Source organism: Emydura macquarii, unplaced genomic scaffold, assembly GCF_026122565.2.
Source record: "Emydura macquarii macquarii isolate MOO-44397 ecotype Brisbane River unplaced genomic scaffold, CSIRO-AGI_Emac_v2 contig_2422, whole genome shotgun sequence".
NCBI classification, from domain to species: Eukaryota; Metazoa; Chordata; order Testudines; family Chelidae; genus Emydura; species Emydura macquarii.
In genome coordinates, this window is record NW_027132559.1 from 15156426 (window position 1) to 15178370 (window position 21945).

The 21945-nt window shown below is 41.2% G+C and overlaps 1 protein-coding gene across 1 annotated transcript in view; it reads left to right on the top strand.

Annotated features, from left to right (window-relative positions):
• COLQ (collagen like tail subunit of asymmetric acetylcholinesterase) overlaps window positions 1-21945 on the top strand; it is a 65072-nt gene that overhangs the window by 24078 nt on the left and 19049 nt on the right. Inside the window, exons 2-9 of the mRNA XM_067561642.1 lie at window positions 4855-4967; window positions 6937-7041; window positions 11057-11101; window positions 12006-12032; window positions 13718-13789; window positions 16380-16442; window positions 20337-20363; window positions 20979-21023. Coding sequence (XP_067417743.1) covers window positions 4855-4967; window positions 6937-7041; window positions 11057-11101; window positions 12006-12032; window positions 13718-13789; window positions 16380-16442; window positions 20337-20363; window positions 20979-21023 — 497 coding nt within the window. The remainder of the gene's footprint in view (window positions 1-4854; window positions 4968-6936; window positions 7042-11056; window positions 11102-12005; window positions 12033-13717; window positions 13790-16379; window positions 16443-20336; window positions 20364-20978; window positions 21024-21945) is intronic.

The window sequence follows — 21945 nt, forward strand, 5'->3', positions numbered from 1 at the left end:
CCAGGCCATGGCATAGAAATGGCTTTGCTGGCACCAGTGGTATGGGAGAGCAGTTCCTGATCAGGCCTCCATACTTATTCTGCTTGTTCCCTCTGTGAGCGATGAGACCTCTGATCTACACACAGCACATAGCAGGAATGGGGGGAATAGCACTCTGCTGGCTCTAATAATTTCTTGTAGAAAGCCATGCATGATGCTCCTCCTCCCAGATGGAGTCCTGTTGGGCTCAGCATTGTCATCCTTTCTCTTCAGCACAGAAAGACTGTGAGATGAACTACTGATCAGCAGTATGCTGAAGGCATTCAGGTGCATGTTACTTTCTGCATTAATACAGCCTCTGCCATCACCTAGTTGCCACAGTGCCGCGGGTGGGACCTCTGGTCTCTTGCAAATAGTGCATTGGTATTTTAAAGCAGTGTTTCTCAACCTTTTGAGTAGCAAATACCCCCTAACTTCTGAAAATTTTAATAAGTACCCCAACACTCACTTGTCCACAGGATTTTATATTTACAGACTAATGTGAGCCATATGTTGGAAGAAGGGCTGAGTATATAAGGCCGTGATATGACAGATGTCTGATCTAGTGTGGGTAGGGTTACCACCTTTACACCAGGGGTGCACAACTCAAGTATGTACCTGGGCTAGAGGTGATGTTGGCCAAAGCTAGGAGGCTTTGAGTGGCATGCCAATGCTGGGGAATATAAAGTGCCGCGTCAAATTTTTTGCCATAGATTTGAGAGGAGGAAGGGGTGAGAGAGAGACAGGGAAGGAGGGCAAGAGAGAGAGAGACAGGAAGAGCAATGAAATTGACAAGTTTTCTGGGCACTGGGCTTTGAGTCAGGGAGGGGGGTTGCCACCTGGGCAAGTTGCAGGCGGCTGCCACCTGGCTGCCAGCCCGGGAGGTGGGCGACTGCCACCTAATCTGAGCTGGGGCAGAGGAGGCTTCCACACGGGCTGGGACCCAGGGATGTGGGCAGGCAGCTGCTGCCCTTCTTCAAGCCAGGGCTCTGGAGGCTGTTCTTCAGCTTGGAGCCGGGGTGTGGGTGGCTACCACCCAGTTGCGAGCCCAGCTCACGAGATGCAGGAGGCTGCCACCGAGCTCCCACTTGGGATCCTGGACCCGGCGGAAAGTGGGGGGCTGCCGCTCGCCTCCCCCAGAAGCTAGTGGCTGCCTCCTGCCTCCCAGCTGGGAGCTGTGACCGGGCGGGAAGCAGGGGGCTGCCGCCCGCTTTCCCCAGAAGTTGGGGGCTACCACCTGTCTCCCAGCTCGGAGCTGGAATCTGGCAGGAAGCAGGCGGCTACCGCCCGCCTCCCCCAAGACCGGTGGCTGCTGCTTGCTTCCCAGCTGGGAGCTGGGACCAGGTGGGAAGTGGGCTGCTGCTGCCCGGCTTCCCCAGAAGTCGGCAGCTGCCGCCCTCCTCCCCTTCACTCTGTTTTTCCCCAGATACCCCCTGCCTATGTCTCGCGTACCCCCAGGGGTACATGTACCACAGGTTGAGAAACTATGTTTTAAAGGACCATGGGGGGTCAAATTCTCAATTCTAAGTCTCATCCAGAAAACAGAAACCGCAAGCTGTGCAGTGCCCGTCGTTTAGTATTGTTTAGTATAGTATTCTGGCTGAAAACAGCTATATGACAAGTCATTAGGTTTTATATCCTCAGAACTCAGCAACACTGAGAACAAGAATAATGCCTGCCTAGGAAATGACATATGCAACTAATATTCTGATTGGCTGCACCTCGGTTGAGTGAAAAATTATCCATCTTAGGTGGCAAATTGGTAGGGTTTTTTTCTGCCCCTTTCACTTCATAACTTCATAAGTTTGAAAGGAAACTTCACTTTGTAAGTTTTAAAGGAAAACCTCTTCATTCTGTAATTCATGGCCATGGCTATTATAATGCTGCCTGCAGTGACTTAGGAGCATGAGTACCAGCCTCAGTGCAGATGGTTAGGAACCAGGGCACAAACTCCAAATTGGTTGTGAGTTCTATACTTAGACTGCACCATCCAATTATCAGGTGGAAACTCCTCAGGCACTATAAGAGCCTTAACATGGAGTCACAGACAGTGCTCGTGGGTACTTCAATCTATCTTGCCACCCAGGTGGCCATACCTTTGTGCTAGATGGTCCTTTCCACCAAAAATCAGAGCAATATTCAGGGTACTCCCAGTCCCAAAGGAACGTCACTTACCCCAGGTCAGTTGCACCTTAGATCTCACATCAAAGACCACACCTGTAAGCAATCCTATAATAAACTATATAAAGCTGTATAAAGTTTTATTTAGAAGGAAAAGGAAACAAGAGTGTTATTTACAAGGTTAAAGCTGGTAAACATAGATACACAAATGATTTACAATCTAAAGTTCCAAAGCTTCTAAAATCAGTAAGCTCTATATGTCCTTTAGGGCTAACCTAGGCTAAGTAGCTGGGGATCTCTTACTTATTCCTAGAATCACCTTGGCTCTCCCAGTCCAAAAGTCATAGAGATATCTAGTTGCTTTTGTTTCAGGTTTTTATCCCCTTCCTACCATGTGTGCCCTGAGCTGAAACTCAACTGATGGGAGGAGTCCACTTGTATGACTCATCTTCACTGGAAGGAGAATAGAACAACAAAAGTATTTTGTCCTCTTATAGATAGTACATAGTGAAATTCCAGTTGTGATGACCCACAATAGTCCATCTGCTATTGATGGACCTTTTCTTTTGGGAAGGGCTTAGCACTTTCTATGCAAGAGCCACCCTTCACACTAATTAATATCGCTCTTCTATCTAGGGGTTTACACAATCACAGAGGCTCACAATACAACTGCTCAAATATCACCTTACAATATGAGATTCAGATATCAAAAGTGAGATTAATGCACATGGCAACTCACAAGGATTCAATAAAATCTAAACATATTCTAATACCTATTTGAATAATACTAACGCAGAGGTGAGCCAGACTGATAACAGTTAAATGTAGCATTTCTAATATTCAAATGCTATTCAGTCCTCCACATCCAAATATCAACCTTAAATCCTCCCTCCTCACTAGAACCCCTGGAATCTCCTCTCATCCCGTAGGTCCTAGGGATACTTTGCCACCACTTACCTTCAAGCATTTTCAAGGTGGGTAGCCCAATACCCTTTTATCGCTCCTTTCCTCTGATATCTTTTTAGTGATGGCCAGCTGGCTCCTGGCTCCATTTTCAAACTTTTGGAGAACCAAAAAGTGCCTCTCCCAGTTCATGGAAACGTTTTTAGAGTAGCAGGCTGCTTGCCTGGTCCACCTTCTCTGTTCAGCAGCAACAGAGCTGGAAAGTCTCCCATCACTAGGAGAAAGCTGGGAAACAATTTTTCCTAGTTATTATAGTTCCAGCTGGAGTATTTAAGGCCCTGTGGTCAGAATAGCAATAGGAGCAGGGGCCTTTCTGTCTCTGCTGCTACAGATCAGGCAGTCTGCTCCCCTGGGACCCTTTCCATGGACTGAGAGAGGGTGCGCCTCCTCTAGGACTGGAAATCTGGGGTGGGGGCCAGAGGACTATCTTCCACAAACATTGATGGAGGCAGAGAGGGGGTAAATGACCACTGGATATCTCATACAAAATATAGTTCAGTCAGAGGAAGTGGGGAAGATGGAGCCCATATGGGGCAAGAAGTGGGCTTGCCAGGTGCTCCTGTACACCTAAAAGGTCAGAGGAATCCTTGCTCTTCCTCTCTAGTCTCTAAGGAGGGGAGCTGGGCAGAAGGGATTTGCTTCAACTGCCCTTCCTCCAGGGAGGAGAAGCTGTGTGCAAAGGGCCAGAGAGATTTTTTCCCTCCTCTATACAAAGAGAGGGGCCTCAGCACGCAGAAGGAGGTGAAGCTAACCAACTTTCCTTCTCCTGTCACTCTGCCTTGTCCTCCATGTCAGCTCCATAGAATCATAGCATTGGAAGGGACCTCAGGAGGTCATCTAGTCCAACCCCTTGCTCAAAGCAGGACTAACCTCAGCCGAATAATCCCAGCCAGGTTTTGTCAAGCCTCCAGGGGTGGTTGAGTATTTATCAGAATATGAGCTGGATTTGAGTAATATTTCACTTTACCTGTTCAATCTATGTGTGCTGTTTATCTCATGAACTATTCACTCCATCCATTCCTAGTAACAAGCAAAGGTAATGTGCTTATTAGACAGCAGATTATTCATTATACAGAATGACAGTAATAATGCCTTTAAACTGGAACACTTTTTAAAACATTTTGGATGAAAGTTGTGTTTTCAACTGCTGTTGATTCTGCAGTTTACCAGTTGCTAGCTAGCAAAGGTCCTAAAAGAACATTATAACCTCCGTATCGTTATATATGTTCTCCCAGGGCCCCCACATGTGGGGTGGGGGGAAAGGTGCACTTTACTGGAGCCCAGAGGCCCGGCCCAGGCTGCAACCCCCATTACCATGAGGAAAAAATTTTCATGGCTCATGAGATTGTATGTATGGGATGAGGGTTTGTGGTATGTGTGTGGGAGGGGGCCCGTGTTGCTAGTTTGTACTGGGCTCGAAAAAATTATGCTTGGGCCCTGTGTTCTCCAGCTCTGCTTGCTTTGAACTTTCTGCAACAATCCCATTTAACTGCTATGTTAAGGGTTTAGGCTTAGTTTCATCAAGGCACTCAGGACTGTGCATAACTTTAAGCACATGCGTGATCTCATGAACATCAATGAGACCATGCAAATGCTTAAAGCTGTGCGTGTGCTTGAGCACGTTGCTGAATCAGAACCTTCACGTGAACAGTGGGGCTAATAGGTGCTCCTCTGCAACTAGTCTATTATATAAGAGCCACTGGAATCTAGCAATGTTAGCCCATTAATAATGGCTGTGTTTCTTTTGAACAGACCTCCCTTGCTTGGAACAGAAGAAACGAATTAATAACAGAGCATGCTGTCTCCTTGCCCCTCCTCCACCACCGTTATTTCCACCACCATATTTCAAACAGGGCTGGAATTCTGTAAGTATTGCCTGTGAGCATTTCTCTTGCCTCCGCTATTTTTTTTTTTTTTTAAATACTTGTGTATTTCTTAGCATTTTCTGGTTGTTATAGTCCAGCCATCCCATCTTGCCATACAGTGCAGCAACAGGAAACATCATTTATGGTTATAGCTTTGAATGGATGCTGTCTCAGTCTCCAATTGTTTGTGGGCCAGTGCCTGGGTTTGAGTAATCTGATATTGGACTCAACACCTCCGTATTTGTTTGTTTGGACAAATAGGTCAGCCAACACAAAACAGTCTCCCTACCACATTTCCATCAGCTTTTCCGCAGCATTGCAGTCCCATCCAGTCTGTTTCCTTGCCTCAAATAAATGAAGCTCTTCAAAGCATGCAGTGTGTATGGAATCCCTGCTTTGAGTCAGATCTCTAGCACTAGGATCAGTACTCAGTGTTACTCAATGAATTGGCTCTGGGCCTGTCTTAGCACATCGGTGTTGTTTGCTTACTTACAGACGTCACTAGGCTACACTGGCTCCCACACATTTTCTCCCCAGGAGAGAGAATTTTCTCGCTGGTCTCTTATTAATTTCTCTTTGTTAATGCCACACACCTATGGCATTTTTATTTGAGATCCCAAGCAAATACTCTGGTGATTTCCAATACTGCACAAGTTATATTATACTGATATTTTAGAATCATAGAAATGCAAGGCTTCAAGAGGTCATCTAGCCCATCCTCTTGTACTGAAACAGGACTAAGTATACCTTGGCCATTTTGTCAAGAACAAAGAGAGGGTGCGATCTAAAGCCCTTTGAAGTCAATGCTAAAATGTCCATTGACTTCAATGGGTTTTGGATTGGGTTTATAGCACTAGTCCTACCAAACTGAAGAAGCCAGAACGTTATAATAGTCTGAAGACTGGCCAGTATTTAGCATGAGTACCTTATTTTTTGTTTAGTCTCTTAGTCAGCTACAATACTTAAAAGCTACTGTTTATATCCTATTGTAAATCGACAGTAGAGACTTTTTCCTAAAAGCATACCTTATCATTGTCTTCTTATATATATATATATATATATATATATATATAAAACAAACTAATCACTCTGGCGCTAGGAGCCCCATGAATTAAACACCAATATTCTCTGCTGTGGGGTTCTCGGCTTTCGTTCTAAATTCCTCCTGGAGGAATGGATCTTCGCTTTTGCAGGTGAAGACTGCTTTTGTTGATCCCTGTTACTCCCTATCATTATTCTTATGCATTTCAGCATCGGCATTCTTATGCCACCAGGCGTAAGCAAGCCAGTTACTGATGGCTACATACTGTAGTTGAGGGAACCAGCTCTAATACTGTGCTCAAGATTTTGTGACATACTCTAGGTTTCCCCTCTGGGCCTTCACAATCAGCTTCTGTGCCGGGCACTGGTGCGTGCTCTAACCAGATTACAGCCTGTGCTCACATAGGGCTTCATCCAACACCCATTGAAGTCAATGGGAGATTTTCCACTGCCTTTCAAAGGAGTTGGATCTGGCCTGTAATGAATGAATATCCACCCAGTTAGGTAACATTAGAGTGAAGTTTGCTAAGCCCAGTGCACAGGTTAATGTAGTTTGTATTATTAGAACAAAGAGGCTATTTCTGGAGATGGGCTGTTACGCATAAATTGTGCCTGTAGGGAGCAGAGTCAAGTTTAATAATAGATCCAGGTCCACGCTGGCTGAGAGGGCAAGGTGCTGGCACACTGTTATGACCGTGCTGTGAGACAGGAGGATGAAACATGGGATGGGACAATATGCTGAAGTGATGATAATTAAGTATCCATGAAACTTAATAAACCACAAGCTTGCACTGGCTCCTTGTGAATGAGTGGAATTAAATCCTCTACAGATCGATACTGTTGCTGAGTGATTGTTCATGTCTCCCTTTATGATGTGTACTGATGTGTGTGTGTGTGTGTGTATAAATATATATTTCTTTTTGTTTAGAAGCTGCTTACCCTTGATACGAAAAATTTATGTCAAGAGCTTCAGATAACACAAGCTTCACGTGACCCAGAATACGATTGCCCTTCGGGACCTCCTGGCCCCCAGGTTAGTACTGTATCTTTTCCAACCCTACCAAGCTCTGATCTTTTCTAAGCTCCTTACAAAACTGTCGCAGGTTTTGAAAATGGTATTTAATTGTTCATAGTATTTTAAATTTAGTTTTTCAATTTTTTTTCAAGTTGGCATAAATAATATATTTGTCCATTTCCTCTCTCTCTGCCTTATGCCCTCCAGGCAAAGATTTGAGTTTGCACTTCATTTTCATCTGCTTTAAACCAGTCTAACATCTTGAATCATTTAACCTCCATGAAAATTTCAGGAACTATCATTTCAATCTTTCATCTGGTCTGTGGTTTTCTTTTAATATTGGTCTGTCTTGTTTTCTACTGGAGGATCAACAGCTCTAGGAATTAGTATTCTAGTGGACCCATTTCTCTGTTTAAAAACGTACTTGCCAACTAGAAACAGTAGGAACCAGCTGAAAATTTTTGTTAGGAATTTCCACTAGTGAATCTATCCTCCTAGCCATGGAAGACTGGATAAGACTTGCTGGAGTACTACAGTGCAGTTCCAATATTTATTAGTGAGTGACACAAAACTCTTCCTCAATTCTGAGTGCAACATTTCCACAAGCTGGGCTGTTGAGGACCAGAAAATGAAAGGCAGGGTCCAAGAGTTGAACAGTGTTTCACACATATCAGCACAGAAGACCATAAAGCCTCAGAGCCCTCACAAAATGGTGTGTTTCACAAAGGTGGCTTTGACACAGAGACACAGATGAATGCCATATTATGAGGGAAGGTCCCCAACACTGATTAAAACCCATGTAGTTTTAGCTTAGTGAAATACCTGTGTGATAAATTAAATACTTACAGTACACACATTAGAGGCAACGTGGTGCAGCTGCTAAGGTACTGGGCTGGGACTCCGGAGACCTGGCTTCTATTTCTAGCTCTGCCACTGACCTGTTCTGCAACCTTGAGCAAGTCACTTCATCTACCTGTGCCACTTTTTCCCCTCCCATTCTTTGTCAATTTAACTAGTAAGAAGAGTGAGTCAGGAATTTTTTGACAGAACGTTTTGGTCCTCTTGAAACGAAATCACTTTAAAATGTTCCTCCCAAGGAAAATGTCACATAGCCAACTATTCATTGCAATTCAGAATGACATTTTGTTCTAGAAATGTGGAGTTTTTCATGAGAGAGAAATTCCAGTTTCCGCTCAGCTCTAATTGTAATCTCTTTGAGGCATGGGCTGTTTTTTCCTATGTAATGTACAGTGCCTAGCACAATGGGGCCTTGATCTAGGTCAGGGCTTCTAGACACTGCTGTAATATACAAAAGTATATACTATGCTATAGTAGAATCTCCCTAATGCATGTTTCTGACTGGAAGATCTTTTGGGAATCAGTGTATTTTACAAATGAATACCTGCACAAACACAATTTTTTAAAGCAATGGTAATGCATCACAATATGGGCTTTGTTCAAATAGATTTTAGTTTTAATTATTTATATACTAATATTTCATAGTAGACTAGTAACTAGTCTGTAGTATATTTTGTAGAATTAATAAGGTCTTATTTTAGGAGATCTCATTATAGCACCTCATCATTATATCTTTACTGAGACATGGGGTGAGGCGGACATATTCTGTGTATGGTGTGTGCAGCTTAGTGAAGTGCAAATGATCATTGTTCTCTTGTACTATATTGCGCAGTGTCTTATGTATATTATTATACAGTCTCACAATGTACTTGGCAATGTTCCAAAGGATTTCGGAAGCTGCGATATGGGTGAAAAATGACAACAGTTATTCCATTCTAACAACAGAACTCCAGAAAAATTGAATACTTGGTCCTCTTAGCATCCATTATTACTTTAACTAAATGAGCAATAATGCTAAATGTGATGCTCTACAAAGACCATTGACACTAATGGTATTAATTATGTGGCTAAAGAATTTATTAAACGAATTTTGTTAGAGAACTTGAAAACAATTGGCTTGGCAGGTCTTACCACCATCATGAAGTAGCATGTCCCTTGGAATTTTTAATTATTGTTTCAGTCATTGGCAATGGAATACTGGTACTAAAACTAACTAACTAAATACATCTAAGATAGGAGCTCCAAACACTATTTTTTTGTAACTTTGAACGTCCTTGACGTGAGTGAAACTGAATGCTCTCTACTGAATCAGAGATGAATTTTACCTTTTCATTTTACCTCATTTCTACACATAGGAGACTAAATTCTACTCTGAGTTACACCATTATAAATGTAAAATAACTCCACTGACTTCCAAGTCACTACAGTTGAGTATAACTGAGAGTCGAATCTGACCCTATTCATACAGCATGATGATTCGTTTACATTGTATTTTGGATAGTATAATTGCTACATGAGACAAATAGGTGGTATTCAAAATTGAACCAAATAATTTGTGTGGTGGGAGTCAAGTCCCTCCCTACAAAGGGGATACCCTCCCCTGGACAATTTTTAAAAAATATCTGCCATCTGGTACATTGTAAAACCCAAACAGTTGTTTTTCAGAATCGTTCTGAGCTAGAGGCTCAAAGTCTCCCCTGGTTTAGCAGTAGAGGTGGCTTCACCTGAAATGGAGAAATCCCTAAAACACTAAACCGAGTTGTGAAGTTTGAGGGACTTGAGTTTCAAAAGTGCCTTCTTTGTAGTCTTTTAACAATGACTTATGGATTGTGTCATCATTGCCCATGATCTATGTCTTGTTGACCAAAGTCACAGTAATGATTTCAAGTGTAACTTCAGGGAACTTCGAAATGAAACAGTTTGATACAGTTATATGGCCTGATACTTGAAGAGGCTGGGCCAACACCCTCAATGAGGTGTAGAGTGCCCTCTGTTGTTCAGTTCATTGAAAAGAGTCCCCTCAAATCCCAATGAGATAAAATATGTAACAGCAAATATTTGGCCTTTTTGTTACATTTATGAGAAGGTAAATATAATTGGTTTTGCAAATATTTTTCCAAAAAAATGAAAGATGGATTTTGCTATTGGAAACCCTTTTTGTTTGGGGGGAAAAAAAATCATATCAATTCACTAAAATGAGAAGTTTTTAAAAATCACAGCAAAATGTCCATGATCAGGAGTTTTCAACCTGGAGGTTGTGATCCCTGCAGTTTGTAACCACTTTGCCTTTCTCTTATTGTTAAAGGGAAGGAAAGTCCTGGCTAGATGGGAAGGACATTTCAGGAAGGGGGGAGATATCCTGGTAAGGAAAAGGGAGCCACAACTCTGAAAAGGCTGAGCAGTCCTGTCCAAGATAATAAGAATAAGATAATAAAGAATTTAGGGCCAGCAGGCACTACTAGATCATCCTGTCTGACTTCCTGTGTATCACAGGCCACCAACACCACCCAGCACCCACACACTAAATCCAATAACCAAATTAGACCAAAGTATTACAGCCCAGGAGAGACTAAACTATTGTGGTGCTCATGGAGAGAATAGGAAGGACTGAGGTGCACCCATGCCTGAGGCCCTTGCAATGGCAGGGAAAATAATGAAAATATTTCATTGGTTTCATTCTGAAGAAAGGTTTACAGAGTGTCACAACTTCCCATTACAATATTTTTGCAAAGCCTAATGAATACATTTTAGACTATTCCACTCACAGCACTTTGTTTGAACAGATCTTCTCTATTTTTGATCCTTTAGCTCTCCACACTAGTTTCAGCGTTCTCTCAATCTCTTGCTCTCCAGAGTTCCATCAGCTTCCTTGATGTTTGGTCCCTTCACCGCACTCCAGACCCTCTTCTTGCTATTTCTTCCTGACCTTCAAACTGCCCTTTCTCCATTCACCTCCATAGGCCTCTCTATTTCCTGCCATTCAATGATGCAACAGCACTTACAATTAAAGAGGAACATGGACCGGAACACCAAACACCCATGAACCTGGGGGGAGCCACTTCCCAGAAGAATTCTCAGTTTTCAGGATAGACAGATGGACAGAGCTCAGGGGAAGGGAAATAACGAATGGTTTGTTTTTTTTGTAAGTTTAAATTTCCTTCAATTTTCTATGTAGGGCCCACAAGGAATTCCTGGTGTGATGGGACCAAAAGGGGAAAAAGTAAGTACCCACTCTTTTGGAGTTTTGTTTGTTTATTTGGAGGATGGGTGGGAGAAAGAGAGAGTAGGTGGCTGGGATTTTGTTTTGCTTTGGGTTTTTTTTTTTTGGTTGTGTTGGGATCTTTGAATGCGCAGGGGATGGAGTTTGCTTTAACACCAGCTGGATGCTGCAGATCAGGTTCAGACTGTAACTTAAAGCTTTAACTATAACTATTCAGTCTCATTGAAGGCATATTTTATGGCTTTTCATGATGTAGTAGTAGGCATCCTCAGTCTCGAGAGACCATGGGTATGCACCCCAGAGAGGTAAAAAATTTGCTCAGTTGGTTTTATGGCAGCCACAACTGTGGCTGAAGAGACATGATGACACCTTCTATATCTACCAAATGCTGTAGGACAGGCTGATTGCTAATACCCTGTGGGTGGGATTTTCAAAAGCACCTAAAGGGTACAAGTCCTACTGGAAGTCAATGGTCCCAAGTGGTGTAGTAACTTCTGAAAATCGTACCCTATTTGAAGAAATGGAAAACAGCCATACCATGCAGATATAATAAATAGTTTGCACATTATTTTTTTGGCCTCAATTCAGCAAAATATTTAAGCATGTGCTTAATTCCACACATATTCAGCAAAGTACTTGGGCAGAAGCTTAATTTTAAGCATGTACCTAAAGCTAAGCATATGTTTAAGTGCTTTGCTGAATAGGGGCGGACTGCTGAACTGGGACCTGTATATAGGTGAAAAGGCCATTTATTCTGTTATGTGAATACTGTCCAGGTTAGCTCATAGAGTAAAGTCCAAGACACAAAGATCTTCCCAATTCAGTTTTTAAAGTACATTAATTTATGAGCTGCTGTTCTTCAGTTGGTGTCTACACTGCTAATATGTTTTTTTCCCTGTGGCAGGGGGAAATTGGCAGACCAGGAAGAAAGGTATGAATCGAGGTTTATAGCATCTGGCTCATTCACCAGCCTCATAGCTGACATGTGGCACATGTTGGGGTAGACCCAGAAATTATTTAAATAAAAACTATTTAAATAAAGCTGACATTTAACCCATATGTAATACCAGACATGTGCAGTACAGAACTTAGGTTATATGCTACCATCTTCCTATGCACTGAAGTCAATTGGAGTCAATTTGAATTCTGTATAAAAATGGATGACAAGATGTGTCCTCACCCACACTATTAAAAGAGAGTAGAGAATAACCTTAGCTAGATATTTGTGCCCAGAGGAAATAGACTTCAGAAACAGTTATAAAAGCTGTAAAAAAAAAATTAAAAACCAAAATTAAAATCCAGACTGATCCACGGAGAAACACAAGCCTAAGTCAGACATTCATTGAAAATAGGGTTCACTTAAAAGAGCTTAGTGCCAAAAGAGAAATAACTGTGAGTGGTTATACTTGAGGGGTTCTGGTCCCAGCACAATATGCTGACTGCAACCTTGAACTTGCTGACATGTGAGCTATGCTATATTGTCAACAGTATGTGCCCCTGAAAGTCATGATACAAAATATTTCATCTCCCTGGCTAAGTGCTTCCATTTAATGTAATTGATTTTCAAAAGAAGCCAAAAAAATCCTCTGCAGGATGAAATCAGAGATATGCAGAGATTAGGTCATTCCACCAAGAAAAGAGCCACTGTTTTAAATAATACATAAAATATTTTAACAATAGGCACAAATCAGTCATTCAAATTAATACAAAGCATTAATACAAAGTAAATATAAAAACTATGTATATATTATTGATTTATTTAGATTTCAAATGCCACACAAAAAAGAAATAAATGACTTGTATAGATCTGAGTTTCCAGGAACAGTAATATTTCAGTGTGTGTCATCAAACATGATAAAGAGATGGCGTAACTTAGACACTGAAATTCATGCTCTTCTGATTAAAATCATCAGATCTCAAAAGGGAGGTGGGGCCAAATTCAACCTTACAGTAAGTGTACTGAGTATAGTCAAAGCTGGCTGGCTTATTCTAAGGCTTACTTTTAGCCCCAGTGGTCTTGATCAGAGTTTTAAGGCCAGCTCCTCAGCTTGCGTAAATGGGTGTAGCTCCAGGATCTGGTCCTAGAGTCTTTTTTTACAAATAACATAATAATTAATAAAGTATATCAATATCTTAGGATAACATTTGAAAAAGAAAGTAAAGGAAATCTCTAAAAATGCAGTATTAGTAAATACGATGGGTCTGGTTCTGTTCTTCCTGACTGTATATTTGGTTTGCATTGGGGTAACTACAGGGGGTAACTCCTGATTTGCACTGGCATAAGTAAGAGCAAAAGTTGATTTACTGATCCTGTTTTTAAGGATGAATATTTTAAGTTGCATATAGATTTCTTCCATCACTGATATGTTCCTATGCATCAGTATATCTTTGTGTTTCTGGGAGTCTAAATTTCCCTTTTTAAAATCAACGGAAAGCATACTATGGGATTTTTAAAAAAGCCAAAATAATGTATCAGTTGCCATTTTTTTCTTGAAGATACTGTACTGAAGATATTCAAATATCTCTGCTCTCATGTGCACCTCCTTTGTGACAGAAGCCTGTGCGCTGGAATGGTATTAAACCCATTGTCATAATATTTGATCTTTTCCTTTTAAGGGTAGACCAGGTCCTCCAGGTGTCCCTGGAATGCCAGGACCAGTTGGATGGCCTGGACCAATGGGACCTAAGGTAACATTTAAACACTTCTACTACATGGAGTTTGTTATATTTGTTATATACTGTTATATTGAGCAGAATGAGTAATCTTTTCTTGCTCTTCAGGAATTAAAATATGTTAAATGAAAATTGCCAAATCAAGTCTAACAGAGACTTGCTAAAAATTATAGGTCTCTCTAGCTTGCACATGATTGGTCATTTTCCTCCATGGCCATTCAGTTATCCCTTTCTTTGGACATACTGCATAGACTTGCTGACTGCATAGCTTTTTATTTTGGTGCTTCCAGGTAACAAACTCGGCTGATACCAGTGGAAGGGGACTAAGATCTGTGTGTACACTGATCACATTTTTAAAATACGGCTTCATAGTGTTGTTCAATCAGTCATGATAAAAGTTTCACTGGATATACTGTCTTTATACTTTTCCTAGATTACTGCTGGGGACATGGCTTCAGTTCAGTATCAAAAAGGTGTTAATTATAGTGACTATCATAGTAAACTACATAGAAAATGATGGGACAAGCCATGTGTTTGCTATAATGGAATGGTCAGTGATGAGTGCTCATTATACAGAAGCTGTAGTATACGCCTTCACTGAATACCATCTTACATATGAGATGCACAGCTGTCACAATAGTTGAGATATATGTACTGATAAACGTGCATTTCCATTCCAAGATTATCTCTTCAATCCAATAAACCATCAGGCAAAAGGATCGCATACAGTGGTTGCCATTAAAAAGTCAACCTTTATAAACAGCATTTCAGATTCTCCAGTTATATCTTGCTTTTTATATAGGGAGATGCTGCCATGTCTCAGAAGCCATGTTGTGGGGACTGTTCGTAAATGATGACAGTGGGATGTTTATGATTCCAAACCAAACTTGGAAAGCAGACTATAAAGGCTTCCTCCAACTGGTTGCTGATAAAAGTTAGGCAAGGAATATCTTGCTACTGTACACGGTAGCATCTGTATTTGAGGCATCTCTGAACTTCATCTGAACAACGGCCATTACCATTAAAGGGGTCAGAGCTCCATTTGTGGTGCGAGTGGGGAAATGATACTCCTCAAAAGTGATGGTATGCACCAGTTTTTTTCCCCAATGGCAGCAGTGACAACTGGGAGAAGGCACAACTATCTTGCTCCCCCTCAATTTGAGCTCTGAGTGCAGAGTAACTATATTTTAAAAATGAAAAACTGGTTCACTTGGGCATTTCCATCCATGAATCCTAGCCCTCTAGTGCAGGGTACCTTTCTATATTCAGACAATTTTCTCCAGTCTTCCTCTATCAGTATGGCTTTTACCCTACCCCTTACAGGCCCCACTCCTTCTGATCTATAGCTCTTCCTCAACCCTTGACTCCAATTCCTACCTTATTTCTTGTTCTTTTGCTTCTATTCACCCCCTCCATTCTCCTGCTTCTTTTATTCTTTAGATTTGTGTCTTGTTTCCTTCTACGCTTCACATATTTCTTTTTCCCACCATTCTATGGTAAGGTTGTCTTGGCCTAAATAGACTTCTATAGGTGCCTGTGCTTGGTTCCCTAAAGTATGTTCCTCTTTCCCTCCCTTTTCCACACCCAGGTCTTCTGTCTCCCTCTTTCCAACCTCCAGAAGCCTTCCTTTCCCTTAGTTATTTTTCCAGACTTTTTTCTTTCTTCAAACCTCCTGTAGGCTGTTTTCTCCCTCTGTTCCCCATCTCCAGGTCTCCTTTCTCTCATTAGTCCTTTTTCAGGTTTCCAGGCTCCCTTAGACATAGTACTCCTCCAGGTCTCCTCACTCCCACATTGCTGCTCCAAGACTTTTCTTCCCCTCCATTAATTCCTCCCTTGCCTAAGATGAAGCCAGGATGAAGATCTTGCTCACCACTGAGGCTGTAAAGGCCAAAGGAACTTTCTTCTTCAGTGAGCACGAAGAGCCCAAGTTCTCCTCCCTGTGGGGGCTGCACTTCTGCAGTGACTCCAGATTTTACCCTTCTCCAAGGCTCAGCTGACAGGCAGTCAGTACATTGGCTGACAACAGCCAGAGAAGAAGCTGCAAAGCCATTTGTGGACACAACAGCTGCCAGGCAACACTGCAGGCTATTAAATGTCTGAGGCCTTTATGGATACCAAACAAAATCACAGTTAGAATAAAACCAGCCAAGACCTATCCCTCCAAACCAAGAGAATCCCAGCAAACTACAACATTTGGTCCTTATAATGCAGGGAGGTGGTAGAGTGAAGGCACAGTAGGTTAGGAATATATGCCTTGATGTAGGGAAAAATGCTATCAATGATCATTTGCCCACATGTACTTTTGCAGGGTCTGGGAAAACTAAAGCATATATTACTTAGAAAGAAAATCATATCCAAAGAGATGAGAGTAGAAGAAATGAGAAAATGCCTGATGATTCAGGCTAAGTCAGTTGGCAGTGTACAGTTTGGATTTACCACTATAAACATTTTAAGAAAATTTTTAAAGAATTTTAAAGACATTTTTAAGATAATTTTTAAAGTCAGGCATGTTTCATACACTTGACACAAAAACCAAACCATCAGTTGTTCCAATATGACATCTTTCAAGAGCCACAATTAATAACTCTTTTTTTGACCTCTTTAGGGTGAAAAGGGCGATTTGGGTGTGATGGGATTGCCAGGTACAAGAGGACCAATTGGCTCAAAGGTTTGTTAACCCAGCTGCTGTACATTCAGACATCAGTTTCTAACAGTCTGCTAACAGCTACTTCCCTCAAGAATTGGTTAGAAAGGACTTGTGGAGATTTTGGTTTTGTTTCAAATACCAGAAGGCTTTTGGCATTTCTTTTAAATACGATTAAAACTACAGGATTTTCTTCTTGAAAAGCTTACACAATATGGCAGGGCAGGGCTACTTTTCTAACTTCTTATTCAAATGGTTTGATGTAAATTAATGTAACGAGGAAGCGATTAATTTTAAGAGCAAAGTGCATCCCACTATTTTCCCTCCTGCCCCGTAAGATTATGTGGACAAATTCAGTCCTCTGTTATATCCATGCACTCTCACTGATGGGTTTAATAGTGGGAAGAATTTGGCCCATGTAGACCAGGGTGTCTCTGGACAGCATATTTATTATTATTATTGTATTTATTTGTATATTATGGCTTCTGAAAGTACACCTGTATGACACAAAATATGAGGGAACTGGAAAAAGTAAAATATGAGGTCTTCTCGCTGACGGTGTAGTCCTTCCTTCAAAAGTGCTAAAACCTGTGTCTCTTGTGGAAGAGGAATGGCTGCCCTGGTGGCTGCACAGAACTTGCAGTACAATGTCCTGGGGCTAGCGCATCAAGATTCCTGACCTGGGCTTTGGTACAACCAAAGAGTAGATTGCCACCAAGACTCTGGGAGCTCAGTGAGAACTGTGTGAATACTCCAGTAATTAGGACACAATCAGTCACAGTTGTGCTGCTCACTAGGCCATCTCAGTGCATAGATTCCAGGAATTTTCAGTTGCCTGGTATGCTAATTATATGCAGAGCCAGAACTTCCTTTCTGAGCAAAATTTTGGGTCACTTATTAGCTGACTTATTGGCTTTACATGTGTGATACCAAGTCGGAAGTTAGAGCACAGTGTGCTAGAGCAACCAGTAACATTTGTTCTGTAATACTTCTCAAGGTATTTCCTCTGTGTGCAGGTCTGCAAACTGTTCTGCAGGTGGTGCAGGATATGAAGACTGTTCAACCAACAACAAATATGACCCAAACTCAAATGTCAATTGTACTCTGACCAATGCAGAGAGTGTTATTTCATCCTGCTCTTTTCGTCACTACTCAAAACAGAGCAGGAAAGAAGAAATAGATGCAACCATTTTAGTCTGGGAGCATAGGGTAGTAAAATCTGATTCCGCTAGTGATAGAAAGGTAAGGGAGGTGCCATTTGTTTTGTAAAAATCTACGGAATCATAATTTCAATGGTGTCGCCCCCAGCGCCAGTTCCTCAGGTTGGTGGAAATTTTGATAGTACAATGTCATTGGAAATGGATTGACTTGGGTATTATTTGAAAGCTCTTTCTACCACAAATAAAATGGTACCAAACAGGACAAACCTAGAACAATTATGTAGATGTGTATTCAAGAAAATATTTAAAAATCAACTTTTTCTAATTATGCTTTAACACGGGGATGCATTGCTTACACAAAAAAGACATTGATCTTTGGTAATCCTAGGGAAGTTAGCCCTGACATGTAGGGCTGAAAACATTTATTCATCAAAGTCATCAGTATTGTCTCAGTCTAGGGCACCTCTGCTAGACACATTGTCCTCGTCTGCATCACACTTGTACATCTCTGTACAAGGCAAGCTGCTGGCCAAACATTTGCAAGGCAGTGAACATCTGGTCTTTGCACACAAGCATTTGATTAGCTGAATGATTGATTCCGGGATGCCTGGTATTTCACACATAACTGATGTGCTCAGTCCATCCTTAAGGACCCATCCATAACCAACAGGGGACGGCAGTTTTGGATGTGTCCAGTCATCCCAGAGCCATTCCATTGCTTGATAATTTGCCATCTTAATAGCAGGTATAAATGCCTCTTGTCAGTGGCAATTTTTATCCATTTGCTTCTTGGAAAATATCAACCAATGTAGCTCTGCTAATGCTGGTCTTCAAATGATAAACTCAGCATGCGAATGCCGCCAGTGCATTTGACCTCATCAGTAATTGTCTCAGCCCTGCTGAACATCTCCAGAGTGAGGAGAGATTCTTTGGAGGCTGAATCATAAAATTCCCATAAAATAATTTGGTCTGGGGCTGTCAGGAAAAACTAGGACAAGATTTGATGCTGTGCTATGCCTACCACCCCTCCATGACTTTCATTGTTATGTTTTCATATTCTAGGGCTTCATCTGAACCAAGTGCACAGAAGGGAACTGGTGACCTTTTAACAGCCCCATTTCCTTTTTGAAATTCCTCCTGTATGTCAGGGTCAGACTTTTTTCTTATTTCGGGAAGGTACTGAGCGATCAATGTAGAATAGCTGGTTAAGTCTAAAGCAAAAAAATATTTCACAAAGTCTTCCATGGCTTCAAGGTGCAAATTCCAATGAGCAGTTCTGACAGATCAAATAAAGAACAGCAAAAATTTGCCCACAACTGATATTTGTCCCAGCATCTTCAACTTTTTCCTGGTACTCACTGTACTTCCTCTCTATCCTTGTCCAATTCAGTTTATAAGTACACTTCTTATAATGTGTAAGGTGCCACTGAACTTTGTGCTTAACCGGGTCCTCCTCAATGGTATTCTCCAAAGATTCAGCTACTAGTCAGGACTCTTTCTCTCCCCACTGATATCTAAAAATGAGCAAGACCAATGTAAAAACAAGAATTGTGTAATAAAATACTTTGGGATTGCAACTAATTATGTTATGCAATATATGTTACGTAACTATGTGCATACCATTTGCAGATGGATTCCAGTAATGTCTGGCTGGATGCTGATGTCTAAACTTGTGCTTCATTACAATTTTTTTGGCATAATAGACAAAACTGATAACCAATGCCACTGTGAACTGCTTCTTTCTATCTTTCTTTTTTTGCTAAAGATGGCAAATCAACTTGGTTGACCTTCCATTTTATAGTAACCTGTAACATTAAAAAAAAAAAAATCAGGTGTCATGCCCTGAGCATTAACTGATAACACAGTGCTTCATTCAAGGGTCACAATTTTACTGTGTGAGGGCTGCAGGTTTGATGCATGTATTAAAATATAATTTTTTAAAATGGGTTTTTAAATATTGTCTCAACTCCATATCTACATAATTGTTCAAGGTTTGTCACGTTTGGTACCATTGTGTTCATAGTAGAAAGAGGTATTGAATTATATCAGATTCAACCCATTTCTGATGACACTGTATTATCAAAACCTGAGGAACTGGTGCTGGGTGATGGGGCAGAGTGGGACAAGACCTCCTGCCATGCTGCAAAGGGTGACACCATTGAAATTATGATTCTGTAGATTTTTATTAATCAAATGACACTTCCCTTACCTTTCTATCGTTAACTTGCCATGGAATTACATACACTCCCAGGCTATTTGGTGGGTATTTCTTAAGAAGGAAAAACTAAAAGTCATAGTAATCTTCACATTGGAAGATTGAAATGTATTTTAGGGACTTCACTTCATATTTGCCACTTTGGAGGGAAAAAAAAGGCGGTTGGGGAAATTATTTCTAAAATTGCTTGGGGTTATTAATTGCAGAGACTGGATAAGATTTAATTAAACCAGTAATTATATTTGCTTTCTGCTGTTTTAGTTTTTAAAGCAATTTCAAACATGATTAGCATGCTTGCTTTACTTGCTGGCTTTTTTCATGCTGTCTTATGGGCTGCAATACCTTGCCTTTGTCTTGTACATTCATAGCTATGCTTTTTCTGTGCTGTCTTACAATCTACAAAGAAAACATTTGGATTTAGAAGTTGATGCGACTCATTATTTGAGCTTTTCCCGCCTGACTTTTAAATTTGCAAGATATGAATTCACTTCTCAGAAGATCTAGAAAATGTGATGAATGAAAGTGTCTATCTTTCCCTTTTAGGGTTATCCTGGAACTAGAGGAGAAAAGGTCAGTGCTACAATAACTTAACCACTGAAAGCAATGATGGACACTATTGTAGAAATGTACTGTATGCCATTAACAATTTGGGATGCTGAGTATGTGAAATCAGAAGGCCCCATGAAAAGAGAACGGTATTAAGACTGGTCCTGAGAAGAAAGATGGGCATGTGGTTTAAGCTGTGGCTGAGCTACCAAAGCACTGGACCCAATTCCCAGCTCTTCTGCAGACTCTGTATTTGAACTTGTGCAAGTCACTTCCTCTCTCTGTTCCCCATTTGTAGAACAGGCATAGCAATCCTTCCTTTGTTTATCATCTGTTTAGATCATAGGCTCTGTGAGGCAGGGGCAGTCGCCTAACATGTGTGAATATAGTGCATAGCACAATGGTTGAGGCCTCCGGAATAGAGCTGGTTGAAAAAATTCAAGTTTAGAAATGTTCTGACAAATGTGTCCCTTTTTCCAATGAGCTCTAATCTAGATACTGGTGTAATATAAATATTAATAAGGCAAAATTTTAAGTGAAGTAATAATCTCCTTTCCACCACACACTGAATGTTACTATATGCTGCCCTCCCCTATGAAATGGTAATAATTGTCTTATTTCTACCATTTTTTTCCACAGGGAGTCAGAGGAGAGAGGGGTGACAAAGGCCTCAAAGGAGACAAGGTATATATTTTGGTTTCACAGTGGCTTTAAATTAACCTGAGCGAACATAAGCTAGCCTAAAAATCCTTTTCAAATGGTTTTGCCTGATGATATAACATTGCTCAGAAAATAAACTGAGATTTTATTACATGGCGTTTTTACAATAAAATTAAATTCCCAACCCGACAGAGTGTGAATCCCTCCCCATGTAAGTGCAGAAGTCTGATTAATGTAAAAGGAGGTAATGGGCTTAGGGCCTTGTCCACATCAAAATATCTATGGCCTTTGGGGGTGAATGAGGCTCTGTGTGCTAGTCACAGAAAATACTGGTTAGCTGTACGTGGCCCAAAAGTAACCAACCCTTTCTTGTGCCGTGCAGTTGCTACTAGGGAGGAGAGTTCATATAAAATCCTCCATCACTGACCCTAGAGTAATTCTTGGGTTACATGGCCCTTTCATCAGTCAGTTAGGAGGAAGAGTTTCAGGGCCCTTTAAATTTCAACCAGTCAGTGAAGAATATTCTCCCATGTTAGGGTGCTGGGACATGCTGAACATATTGCACTGTGTTAAGACCCTTGGGATCTCAGATAGCCCATGCTGGCTAATTAAAAGAGCCACACACAATCCTGGTCAGTTTGGCCAGGAATGGCAGTCTGGTATCATAGAACTGGAAGGGACCTTGCAAGGTCATCTAGTCCAGTCCCCTGAACTTATGGCAGGACCAAATATTATCTAGACCATCCTTGACAGGTGTCTAACCTGCTCTTAAAAATCTCCAATAATGGAGAATCCACAACCTCCCTAGGTAATTTATTCCAGTGCTTAACTACCCTGACAATTAGGATGTTTTTCCTAATGCCCAACCTAAACCACCCTTGCTGCAATTTAAGCCCATTGCTTCTTGTCCTATCCTCAAAGGTTAAGAAGAATAATTTTTCTCCCT